Source organism: Genypterus blacodes, unplaced genomic scaffold, assembly GCF_046128005.1.
Source record: "Genypterus blacodes isolate CSIRO-AG114 ecotype Tasmania unplaced genomic scaffold, CSIRO-AGI_Gbla_v1 ptg000003l_1, whole genome shotgun sequence".
Classification (NCBI taxonomy): Eukaryota; Metazoa; Chordata; class Actinopteri; order Ophidiiformes; family Ophidiidae; genus Genypterus; species Genypterus blacodes.
Genome location: NW_027466817.1, coordinates 5,674,181 through 5,687,500, shown reverse-complemented (window position 1 = coordinate 5,687,500; position 13,320 = coordinate 5,674,181). Strand labels below are relative to the sequence as shown.

At 44.8% G+C, this 13,320-nt stretch overlaps 1 protein-coding gene across 2 annotated transcripts in view; it reads right to left on the bottom strand.

Moving 5' to 3' along the window:
• Positions 1-8,007, bottom strand: part of tiparp (TCDD-inducible poly(ADP-ribose) polymerase) — a 17,457-nt gene extending 9,450 nt beyond the window's left edge. Inside the window, exons 1-2 of one of the 2 annotated variants that reach the window (XM_076145493.1) lie at positions 7,670-8,007; positions 5,574-6,635 (exon numbers count right to left, since the gene is read on the bottom strand). In XM_076145493.1, the coding sequence (XP_076001608.1) occupies positions 5,574-6,610 (1,037 nt within the window). In that variant the 5' untranslated portion in view covers positions 6,611-6,635; positions 7,670-8,007. Of the gene's footprint in view, positions 1-5,573; positions 6,636-7,049; positions 7,238-7,669 lie in introns of those variants that run through there. The other variant, XM_076145498.1, reaches the window with a different exon arrangement.
• Positions 8,008-13,320: the final 5,313 nt, after the last annotated feature.

The following is a 13,320-nucleotide window of genomic DNA, read 5'->3' as shown; positions in this document are numbered from 1 at the left end:
CCTCTCACGTATCTCCTCTCGCCGTATTTTCGCACTGGAAATGAAAACACTGGCTGCACCTGCACGTCTCTCTCCCTTGAACAGAACAGTTTCTGCCCGCAATGGTATGCCATGGCAAGACATTGTGTTTGTGTGCGCCGCGGGTGTGTGTGTGTGTGTGTGTGTGTGTGTGTGTGTGTGTGTGTGTGTGTGTGTGTGTGTGTGTGTGTGTGTGTGAACTGAAGACTGACTCGTGATGATCTCCACGCGCACTCACACAGCTTTATTATGATGAAGTGAAGTGCGCTTTGTCACATTTATAGGGCGTGTTTAACGTCAACTCTGTCGTGCAAATTCCATTCACGGACGGCGATAATGTGTTCCGCCACTGACAAACTTATCTCTCTCACTCCTCCGTCACCCCCCCCCAAACGTCTCCTTTTTAATAGCTCTCCCGTGCCAGTTTAGGTTATTTCCGGACTACGATTCAGCAGGATAATTTAAACACACACCGAGGTGAAATGTAGCGGGCTTGAATGGGAATTTGGCTCTAAGAAGGAGCGTTTGAAAAACCTGTTTCATCTAATTACATCAAATTAAGTTGCTGTGGTGAGAAAAGGCTGTGAAACGCAGCATTATGTGTGTATTCTTTGAATTCATGCAAAGCTGAATGTGTGTGCGCGTGTGTGTGTCCATCCTGTTCTCTCCTCAATGATCCTTCCATTACAGATTTCCTGAAGCGATAAGTCTCATTTAAATACAGATATTTTAACAGTCTGCCAGAGGGGGGGGGGGGGGGGGAGGAAAAGAAAGAGAGAGAGAGAGAGAGAGACAGAGAGAGAGAGAGAGAGAGAGACACACACACACACACACACACACAGACCCCTATGAGCAAGGCCCCTGGCCGTGAAGTGAAAAGGAACAACTACGGGGTGTGACTGTGTGGATGAGTAACGAATGTAAAGCAGGGTGTTGCACCTTCAGCAGAATCTTCCCCTGGATAAATAAAGGTGAAGAAAACGCCCGCACTATCAAAATGGCTGTTAATCCCCCATACTGCCTTCAGCCCACACACACACACACACCTTGAAACGTTCTCACGGGGACACACGTACACACGCACACACACACAGAAGCCCACATACCAGCATCGGTCATGCCATAACGAACGTCACACACTGGTAAAAAAAACTTTTCTCTCTCTCTCTCTCTCTCTCTCACACACACAAACGGGCATTCTTTCAAAAGATTCATGTACACACACGCAAGATTCATCCAGTCACGCCTAGATAAGCCAACCAGTCAACCAAATCTGCTGACAAAGTCTTCTTTAAAAAACACACACACAACCAATCTGATGTCATGTGAGTGTCATTTCTCCATGCTAGCTGCCTTTACCAGAAACCATGAAGCCAAATTCTCTCTCACACACACAGAGAAAACAGGAAAGAGAGAGAGAGAGAGAGAGAGAGAGAGAGAGAGAGAGAGAGAGAGAGAGAGAGAGAGAGAGAGAGAGAGAGAGAGAGAGAGAGAGAGAAGTGATTAAAGTGGACAAAACAGACGGGGGGATAGAGAGAGAGAGATATAATGATAAACAATTATGGGGAGAGAGAGAGCGACAGAGAGAAGTGAGGGGCAAGAGGAATATGAAGATGGAGGGATGAGTGGAGAAGAAGAGAGGGTTAAAGCAGGCACTGAGTAATAAGAGGCAGAGTGACCCAGACCTCGCCCCACTGATTCATTGCATGGGCTGTCTGACACGTTACAGCCACACACACACACACCGTGGACACACAGTCTCATTATCTGACACCCTATCCGTTCACACACAACCAACACACGCAAACAAGCCTCCTTAGACACAACCGGCCTTGATTTGCTTTCGCGTTCCCACCATCTCCCGGAAAATTGCAGTTAATAACACCGACCGCGAGTTAGCGCGGAATCCCCCAACACACACACACACACACCTTGTTGTCAGGTCACTATGCCCTTGGTGCTCGGTGACTCTTTATGTCAGTTGATGACAAGCAAGGCTTTTATTGCCTGGCCAACAAAAGAGTCACACACACACACACACACACACACACACACACACACACACACACACACACACACACACACACACACACACACACACACACACACACACACACACACACACACACACACACACACACACACACACACACACACACACACACACACACACACACACACACACACACACACACACACACACACACACACGAAGAACACTGTGTGCTTCGTTATGGTTGAGCGAGAGCCTCTGAAATCCGCCTTCATCCTGATATTACAGGAAATAGGCCTCATTGTAGGAGATTAAGTCGAGAACGTCCACTTTCATACATAACAAAAACTCTCTAAAACAAGCAAATTCTTCAGACTTATAGCGCTCATTCCCCCTTCTCTCTCTCTCTCACACACACACGCACACACACACACAATAGAAACATAAATCTGTTCACAAGCAACTGTAGGGCTGGAGGATTATTACGGCATAACTTTTCCAGGCGATGACTGGGACATTCCTTCTTACTGCTGAGTTCAGGACTGAGGCGGATTAGACAGACTTCCACTCCTGCTTATCATATGGATGGGATTAACCTGTGCTATGGATCATACGCACATGGGAACACTTCAGCCTGGGGCACACACACACAATAGGCTGTGCATCATATAATCAGACGCAGACTCACACAAGTGCTAAAATATTTTCTTTTCTGTCAACACCTCCTTGGACACACACACACAAAACACAGCAGTACCGTTGCCATACCGACAATAGGGCTTGTTAAGTCATCTGCTGCACTTTAGATCGCTAACGATGTTATCATTTGCTATGTTGCCACGGTGATGCCTGCGCCCGTCCTGCGTACTATGCGTCTCTATAGAAAAGCACCAAAGAGTTCTGACACACCCTGGAGAGCACAAAGCCACCACCGAGCTGAGAGACAGCAGACAGAGACGCCGCCAAGCGTCCGTCTCTGTCTCCCTCAGCAGTGGACATCCAGTACCTTAGTATGTCTAGAAGTAGTGTCGGCGTAGTCAAACACTCCTATCATTCAGAGTCCGACTTCTCATTTCCACCCCTGACCTCTAGTATAAAGAAACTCCGGATTGACAGAAGGCAACAACGCAGTTAATGAGAAAACTTTTGGAGTTTTACATCATCAGTTCTGGAAAAGGGTAGAAATCAGAAGAACTTATAAGAACTCTAGGAGCCCTGGCAGCTATTATGAGACCGAATTTGAGATTCAAAAGGCTTGAATGTAGGAAGGCTAATCATATTTTCACCTGTAATTATGTGAAAATGAGTGCGAGTACACAGTTTGTCCTGGATTCAATAATAACTCACTAGAACAGCCGCAATCCCTCCAAACTTATTGCAATTCAAATCATACGTGTGAACAAATGAATCATTAGTGCCGTACAAAATGTTTGTCCCATATTACAAACTGAAAGACATACGAGAGCGCTTCTGCTGAAACCAATCAATTATTCTGAAATGATGTTAACTAATCGTCAGAATCACTTGTTGTTCTAGTTTCCGTTGCTGTTTTCTGAGGGACCAGATGTTCCTGTCTGAACGTGAGAGTGTAACACATTCAAAAGGCCTCTGAAGAATCTGGGTTGACACCACCAGGTGCATATCCTGTTTGTGGCGCAATACACGCTTTGCATAGTTTTTCAGTTAAAACATGAGTCAACTGCACAAACACGGGGGCATACAAATCTTTTGCGAACACATACACACGCCCTTCTGTATGCTTTATATACACACACACACACACACACACACACACACACACACACACACACATAGACCAGACCAGTAGCTGCAGTAACTGAAGAGAGAGTTTGGTGTGTGCGTGTGTGTGGCTGACAGCAGGTAATGACTGAACGACGTCATGAAAATTAATCCAATTTGGACACTTATGCAAATGGAGAAAAAAAAATTGCGGAAATTTTCCAATGACGATCAAACTGGGGTCGGACTCGGAACAATCAAAATAAATTAAGATGTGTATTTTTCCACTTTAGATGCAAATCAGATATGCAAATTAGGTGTGTACTCTCCGACGGTATTTGCATCGGATGTTAGAAAAACACCGTAACTATATACACCACAATCAATGACTGTCTGAGTTTCGGCAGTAAGTAAGTGACGCATACTTCGGCGTGAAGGAGACGATCAGACGATACTCATTAATATGTAAGCAGATATAGGGCTTGACTAGATCAATCAAGTAACCCAAGTACACCCGTGCTTATTTGGGAAAATGTTAATAATGTGCATTCTTTTGTTATTTGTTGGGGTGATACAGCTTCAGGAAACTATGCATGCTTTACTATGTCACCCCACTAGGGCTGGCCAAGTACTTGTGTGCGTGCGTGTGTGTGTGTCTATGCGAGTGTGTGTGTGATAGTGAAAGAGGGGGGTTTATCTCTGTCTGCTAAAAGGCGTGCGTGTGAGCTTTGCAAGCCACTGAACTCCTCTGTGCAGCACATTCGTGTGAAGGCCTGCGTGCCAAAGTGTGCATGTGTGGGAAGATAAGCAAGTGTGTGTGAGTTTATGAGCGAGGGAAGGAGCGACAGAGAGAGAGAAAGAGAGAGAAGGCGGGACAGAGAGAGAGAGAGAGAGAGAGAGACAGAGAAAAGCTGCCAAGGGCGTCTGTGTCAGTGACTGCACCAGGCAGCTGAGGGTCACGGAAGTTCACGGCTTTTCACCATGACTACGGCAGATTTTGGTTTGGACTGAGCTCCGGCCAATCACAAGGGTTGGATGTGGGAGCTGAGAGGGCCTGACTTTTAATTTAACTGCATTAGATGACAAATCTAATGGCTGGGAGGGGAACCACAAACTAGATAAGGACACACATACGCACACAGAACTGACATGATTGATCAAACAACAGAATGATTACTGGACATAAAGTGCACTCCTGTCACACACACACATACATACATACATACATACAAGGGGGCTAAATGACTCATATATACACACGCCTGTACAGTCATAAAGAGACTACAGGTACTAACTAGTGATAAACCCGCACAGGCACATCGAGCTTGGCTGCAGCTCATCAGTCACACGTGTTTAAGAACAGCTGTGGTGTGGAAAGCTTTCAGTTTGTCACAGGTGGTGAAACCAAAGAGGAAGAAGCCGTGTCTGGGATGACTGTCACACCGACACACACCAAACTATAGGCAGCCTGTCGTCTTACTGCGCCATTGTTGCCGTGTCACAAGCACCTTTCACTTCAGCATAAACTGCCCTCGACAACACAGAGTACAGGTGGATACACTCTACTCTACTTCCAGACTCCATTAATCCAGGGAGGGGATTCTTTTTGTTTTTGTATACAATAAGCGATCCCTACGTTTATTCAGGTTGCATAAAAGGGTGTAAGATGATGTTGTGGTTTCAGTTCATGTGTAAATTGATTGGATTCTGTTAGTGTTTGCCTCACACACACACAGTAGGATCCTGTAACCATGAAGGACTTATGTGTCATATAGGATGTTGTAGCCTGCAGGTGCGGTAATCACCATAGTTATGTACTTACTGAAATTTGAGCCTGACTTGCTCATTGTCGGGGTTGCAGTATAGTCTCTCCAGCTGCTCCTGGGAGTCGTCCGCTATGCTCTGCCAGGTCTGACTGCTGCTCCTGCGGACCTGCCAGTGGAAGGGCAGCACGGTGTGGTGGTTGGCACAGTCGCTGCCGTAAACACACTGCCCTTGAAGGAACTCCACGCAAATGGGAACAGAATCTGACTGGTGTGTGTGATACTGGAGCTGTGTGATCAGCTCGAAAACCAGGTCCAGGGAGGCCTCTTCGCTTTTATCCTGAAATAGCTCCTCTTTGGCGGGCTGCGGCGCCTGAAGGAGGAGGGGATGGGGCCCCTGGGCGCTAGTGCTGTCTTTGACTGGAAGGTTTTTGGCTCCAGAGGTGAAGAGGTCACTGCTTTTGATAGTCCCCTCCTGGTGAGGGGCCTGGGGTGCAACAATTGGAGGTATATCCCCTGCAGGGGGTGTTATTGTCTCTGAGCTCCCAGCTTCCCTGAGGCCAGGTTTCATTTGGAAACAGCGGCTATCAGGGGTCGGGTCGGGGATTTGGGGCCTCTCCACCCGACGCTCTGTCTCCTCCAGCTCTGCGGTGGTATCAGCCATTTCCACATCTCCGTCCCGGGTCATCAGCCCCGGTACCCTGGTGCTAGCTGTGGTATCCCCGGTGGCTGCAGAGTCTTTTAATCGCACTTGACCAATACAATTCTGCTTCACTACAGCCGCAGCACACAAATTTCCCGGGGTCCGGCCCGGTTGGCTCCGGGGTACAAACACTCCATCCCCTGAGACCAGCGTATCCGTGCTGAGCAAAGTGGTCAGTATAGGATCCTCCAGGGCTCGGTGGAGACATTTAGAGTCCAATTTCCTTTGTTTCTTTTTGAAATACGGTTTCACTAGGGGGATTTTATCCGGGAGTCCCACGATCCGTTGCTCTGTGAAATCTTCCCGACTGTCCATATTTAAACTCATGTCCAGGGGGATACTGGACGGCACAACGGCTGCAGGTTTCTGGAGAATGAGCAAACTTTTATCCATGATCCCCTCCTAAATCCCAGCAGTCCTGGTAGAAAGGAAAATAGAAACAGATAGACGGAGTCATGAAAGATAACACCTATAATCATATAATCCTATACTTTCCAAGGTGAAGTCATCTTGGCTCATAAAGATAGTGATTAATAGGTTATTCGGGCAGCGCTTCATGCTATTAAAATAACTGAAAACTCATCTTTCCTTTCCTGGAAAAGGGTTCGTCCGCCTGTTTGCTGAAACGAAAGGATGTTTAACCCTTGAGACAAAGAACTACAGGCTACGCTGCTCGAAATCAAGACACACACTCATATTCAATCTAACCTGTAGTCGAATCGCGCACACGTATTTAATTAAGTGACCTAGTTCCGCTTAAATCATCTTCTTTTTTTTTCAAATACAACACATTCTTCTTTTATACAAGTAAATCATTTTATTCTTTAGTCACCCTATTAACGTCACATGGCCGCAATTACAGCTGCGTCTCCTAGCCGCGGCGATAGCATCTCTGTGGCTGTAACACCCCCCTCTCTCTCCCGGGACGGTGTATTTTGATAACGGGAGCCCGATACGCGGTCCACGCCGTCTACGTGCCGCTTACATTTCACTGCCCGAGCAACTTTGCACGTAGGCTACAGTCTGAAGAACACACACACACACACACACACACACACACACACATTCACTCTTTCTCTCGCCCCCTCCCTCTCTCTCTCATACACACACACACATACACGCTGCGGCGGAGGAGCGACGCAGGACTGAAAGCTAAACGGGCCACTCCGGAGCTTTTATTCCCCTCACACAAGCACCATGTCGGTCCCCCTCTTCTTCGTAACTGTCCTCTGGTTAACCCTGAGCCCGAGTCCCGAACTGTGGACAGCTTTAAAACACACAGTCATACACACACACTGCGCTTGAGCTGCCACTAACACACTGCAGCAAACAGGCAGTCGATGATTTATAGCGCAGCTTTCCCGGAGAACATTCAGGAAAGACAAACAAGACACACACACACACACACCGTCTCTATGTTTCTCACACACTCCATTTCTTCAAAAGCCGTACCTGCGCGACAAAGTCGACCCCTCTCCCGCCAGTCTCGACACTCTTTGCTGGGTAAAATCCAGTGCGCACATCGGTGGAGTGCTGTATCCAGTCTGGAGAGACAGTATGTCCGTGTCTGGACTAGGCTGTAGTCCAGCGTCGGCGAGGTTGGCTGTGTCCTCCTTCCGCTTTCGTCTGTCTCATGCTTTGTCTGCCAGTCGGTCTTTCCTGTCCCCCTCTTTGTATTCTCGTACCGGACAGACAGAGGGAGCGGAGGAGCCGGAGCAGGAACAGACCGAGACGAACCGGAGCACAGCTGTAGACTCCTCTCCCGACTCTCCTCAGCCCTGCCTGGCTCCGCCCCCCGTAACCTGCTATGGGGCGGGGCTTAGTATCAAAGGAGAGAGAGAGAGAGAGGGAGAGAGAAAGAGAGAGCGAGACTGAGACTGGTGGTGTGTGCTGACACATAAACGCTGGCTGACCAAGGCAAGCCAACAACATAGCCAAAGAGCCCTGTCACAGTCTGTTTACCCTCCTGCTTTCTCTCTCTACTCTCTGCTCTCTCAGCAGGTACTGGAGTCTACAGTGCAGAGCAGCCAGATTCTGCAAAAAGCTTCTTCCCCACTTCAATCAGGCCGCTGAACTCCCAGCAATCCTCCCACACCTTGTTTTTAGAATATCTGCTTTTCTTGTTTTCATCCGTGTAGCTATATATATATATATATTTATATACAGTATATGTGTGTATGAGGGCCAGAAGGTATTAAATTGGATCAAAATACTACGGTTTTAGGTTTGACAGTGGAATGGCCAACTTTTAATATGAAATTCTATGGGAAAAGTAGACGCCACTTAACTCATGTGTATCTACTGGTTTGACACTGACAGGATTTGGGAAGCACGTAGCATCTGATGTGGCTGACCTGTCACATTACGTGTGACATAATGTTTACTGACTATGAGTCAAGTCAGCTCCCCTCTCCTCCCTGCTTTACCAGAAGTGGTGTTTTAGGAACCTGCCTTACTGCACTGCCTTCCGGCATCAGTTTCACTGTTTGCAGAGAAGCCTGCTCGGATAACAGCTTCGAGTTTCAGAACATGTCTTGAAAGGGGCTTGTCTAAATGCACAAAAAGCAGACTGGTTCTGTAGCTCTTTCTCAGATTATAATGGAACAAAGCAATTGTGACATTTGATCCACATGTGGTGTTGCCAGCCTTGTCATTTTACGCAATCCATTGCACACATACAGCACCAATGTGCCATCAGACAATTTAAGACAAGTCTGCACTAAGAGAGTCTAAGTTCATGTAAAAACTGTTGTGGAAGAAACCTAAAATGCACCGGTCATTCACACAATTAAACTTCTATTAATACCCTTAACTCTACTTCAACGCGTGTATTATCCAACTCGCCTAGTGGCACTGTTACTGCCTGAACTTTGAAGATAAGGTTCAAAAGTGTAAGCCCCCAGCCACTGTGTGCCACAGTCATTTACATGCAAGGTTGTTTACCTAATCCTACCCTCAGACGAACAAAACATGTTTTACTGTCCTTATTTATGTATTTTTCAATTTAGACCACAGACCAGAGTTTAAGAGGTCAACAATTAAGAAAAGTGTGTAAATCAGACCCCCAGACAAACAAAGTGATTCCATCCAAGGAGTTGCAGTGAGGGTTAGTAATTGCAAAATTACAGGCTCAGGGCTGAAGACATGGGAGAGCTGACGTATATCAGAATAATTGCCTGGTTGCATACTGACGGCTCTCCAGCATTCCTCTTTGGCTGACATGCATAACGATGTCCTATTGTTCAAGTTCTGACTTGTCTCAGAGGACGCCTTATAAAAGAGATACCTGCCTGCCAACTCTGGTTTGCTTGTTGTCTTACCCAAGTGATCTAACACACAACACAATGAGTAGTATGATGATCTTTTAATGAACGTGAGAAAGATACTTCACAGTGCTGTTATAAAATAACTTCAAGAAATGTTCCCTAAATAATATAGTGACTCCATTAGAGATCATTCAAAAAATTGGGGTCAGTTCAAAGAATACATGATCCCGTGTGTTCCCTTTATGCTACAATAAGGGACAAATAAGGTTTTTACTTGACAATGATATTATGTTGTGTTGAATTTCAATAAATTCATTTCACTTAGATAGCAACAACATCAGATAAATATAGTAGAGTAAGTGTAAATTAGACATATTTTTTATATTGTTTATATCAGTCAATTGGATGTATTGTATTTCCTCCCATGAAGAAAGCCAGAGGTCACTCTTCAAATACATTTCAACAGGGTGGATGCTTGCAGGAACGAGGAGTCTGCTTTGGTTGATTTGATATAATGTACTTATTTCCAAATGACACCAAAAATACACGAGAGGGTATCAGGTCTGTTTTTTTTTAGGTAAAGGTGCTGTACTTCATTCCCCCTTTGAATCCTATCTGTTCACAGCACAATTACAGGAGGCAGATCAGCTCACAGTGGTGACAGGCCTCTGGCCCTGACACGCCTGTTTTACTCACGAAACCATTCCACGGCATGAAAGCATAAAAATAAATTTTATTGACTTAATTGCCGTTGGATTGGCAATGGAAGTCGTGGGTACCATAAATAAAGATGAAACCCTGGCTGTGTAATTATTGTCATTATGGCCAGAAAATTAGTCTCTTTCGTGTGAACAATAATCGGCAAATCTCTGTGTTTTACACAACTACGTGGTATGTGCGGTTTGGACTGTTGGGTGACAGGCGGTGTGAGTGACCTGAGACTGTTTGCTTTATGTGGCTTAAGTTCCAGATATGTTTACCTTCCAACGCCCATGGCAGGTGCATATGTTGGCTGCCTTATCTCATGAGTCAGCGAGACGCATTGTGCTGGTGCTATTCTGATCAAAACTGGTTCTATTTGTGTTCTACCTTTGAGCTGTGCGACTTTGGTTTTCATAACTGGTTTTTACGACTGGTTACTAATTGTAGTTATTCATTTAAATGTACAAGCCATTATCACATTATGGTAGTGAGAAAGTAACCCTTGATCGTTAATCCATTTTACGAGGTGATTTGTTTTGAGAGCACCTGCAAACAATCTTACTGAACTAGTGTGTTTTATACTTGTTTTGTAACTGTATGTGTAAAAGAGATACACATCGATCTGAGCACATTTGAACTACTCTGGGTCATGTAGCCGCAGTGATATAAGGTAGGCTAAATCAGAGAAGCAAAAACAAAACATGCTGGTATACACTTCACGAGATGCTCGCTCCTCATCCAAACCATCCAAATGCCTACTTTGTATTTTTTTGCAAGGCTAACCACGTTTGCATCGCCCCAGTCACCATGCTGCCAAATGATCAGATTTAATGGCTTTTCAAAGCCAACAGCTGTTAAGAGAGAGCCAGGTAGCTGCCTTCTACCCACATAGCCCTGATGTCCTCAATGACCTTATCAGCGATTACAGTTTAGGCCACCTTAAAAATACTTCATGCAGAATTAGTAATGAGACACTGATTGATTCTCTCATCAGGGGTTTCTGATCCAGTCCTAAAATGACAAAAACGCAATAACAAAAATGCGCAGATTTACAAAGCAGAAAAAAACATACTCACTAAATTGGTGGGATTTTCTATTTGTTTTGAGAAAATAGCAAATTTAGGAATGAATTAAAGACTAAGTTACTTGTTAAGACAGAGATTTATTCTGTGCACGTTTAAAAATGACTGAAGACATATAAACTTCTTTGAGTCTTATGATAGCAGTTATATAAATTAGGCTAAATCAGAAAAGTAAAAAACACTTCACACGATGCTCGCTTCTCATTCAAACCATCTAAATACCCACTTTGCATTTTTTTTGCAAGGCTAATCACGTTTGCATCGTCACTGTCAACAGGCTGTCAAATAATCTGAATTAATGACTTTCCTTTGCAAACAGCTGTTAAAACAGCGCCAGGTAGCACCACTAGATTACTACCGGCACAGTTCAGAGCTCCTTAGAAATGCATCATGCAGAATCAGCAATGGCACACTGAGTGATTTTCTCATCCAAAATTGTTCAAATTGTGCAAATTTGGCGAAAACACTACAACAATAAAGAACAAGAACAAAGCAAAACACATTTGTAGTGTGCAACCCACCAATGATATGGTTACACACCCAGAGGTATGTGAGGTAGTCTGTAACTAAAATAGCTGAAATGGTTTTGTGTATGGGTCACTGCACATTCTCACACAATAAAATAGAAACGGGGAAACTCTGAAGTAGAAGTATATATAACATACTTGTTCTTCTGTTGAGAGACAGGAAGCACTAAGGCTATATTGACAAAATAAAGTTTTTTGCAGGCACTGAGATGAAGTCACCAGCCTGAGGGTATTTGAGGTGATGTCACCAAACTGGTTGACTGGGATGTTGATGGGCCAAAGTGCTAGAAGGGGCTTTCTGTCCTAACATCGACCCATTATAAGGTTCCCTCTTCTTGCTTTAGTATATTACAACATGGCACTAGGAATTTCCCATATCTGTTCAATACACCTGTCTCATTTTCTGTCACCATCTCTGTCCTTTCCTTGTCTGTCTGTCTCCATTTCAAATACGGAAGAGATAGGCAAGTGTGCAGTCTGCATTCTCATTGTGATCTCTCTAGACAAGTTACCTGTTACTCCCTTCTGATACAATATGTAACTTAAAACAACGAGCAGAGTCTCCATCTGCATGCGTGCGTGCCTGCGTGTGTATGTGAGACATGTGAGACATACATACACATGCCTCAGATTGCTTGCATTTTCCTTTCTGCTCACTTGCTATAGCTGCTGTATGTGTCTCTGTGTATTGTTCCTTCATAATCTGATGGAATGCAGATGTGAAACCAAGGATCCAGCAGAGGAATAAAGTAGGAGATCTTTGACATTTGACATTGTGCCTACACTCTTGGTCAAATTTAGGATTGATTTCACTAAACATCTTTAGCTTTATGTAAACTGCAATTATCTGCCGGGCCGTATACCTGTGTATTAACCTTTAGAAGGAACCATCTCAATGTCACATCCAATCCGTCTGAGTTGACCCCTAAAGGTGCCAATGGCTCTCACACAGTGTCAAAGTACTGTATCAGAAATCTCTGCTGCTGTGGCAACTGTAAGAGCCAAATATGCACTAGATGATGAGAAATAAAAACAATTTAACATTGGTACAGATGATTTCATAAAATTTCCAAAGGTTCTTATTAGACTATTTGGACTTATTAGACTAAAATCTAGATCAGTATCTAATTTAGTGCTTAACTGTGATGTCAGTATTGTAACTTTGTGTGTTTTGGTGACGGCACTGTTGTTTTCAAATCAAACATTTAAAGGAAAGTTATCTTGTCTTGTCGTTCACGTGGCAACCGCTGTTTGCTGGACTTATTCCAGCAAGTGGCACATTCACTGTGCAGAGGAAACAAACTGAGAGCCACTGGAATAACAGGAATGTGTGTGTGTGAACATGTGTGAGCGTGTGCACTGCTGGTCTCTTTGATGATCAATTCCAAGAGTTTGGCATTAGCGCATGTTTGAGGTTCAAGGAGAGAGGAGAAAAAGAAAGAAAGGAGAAGGGAAAGGGAGGGGCACAGGAGAGGTTGAGGGTCACCCAAACAAAAGGCTCTTTGGCCGTACTTCCCTGGGTCAGG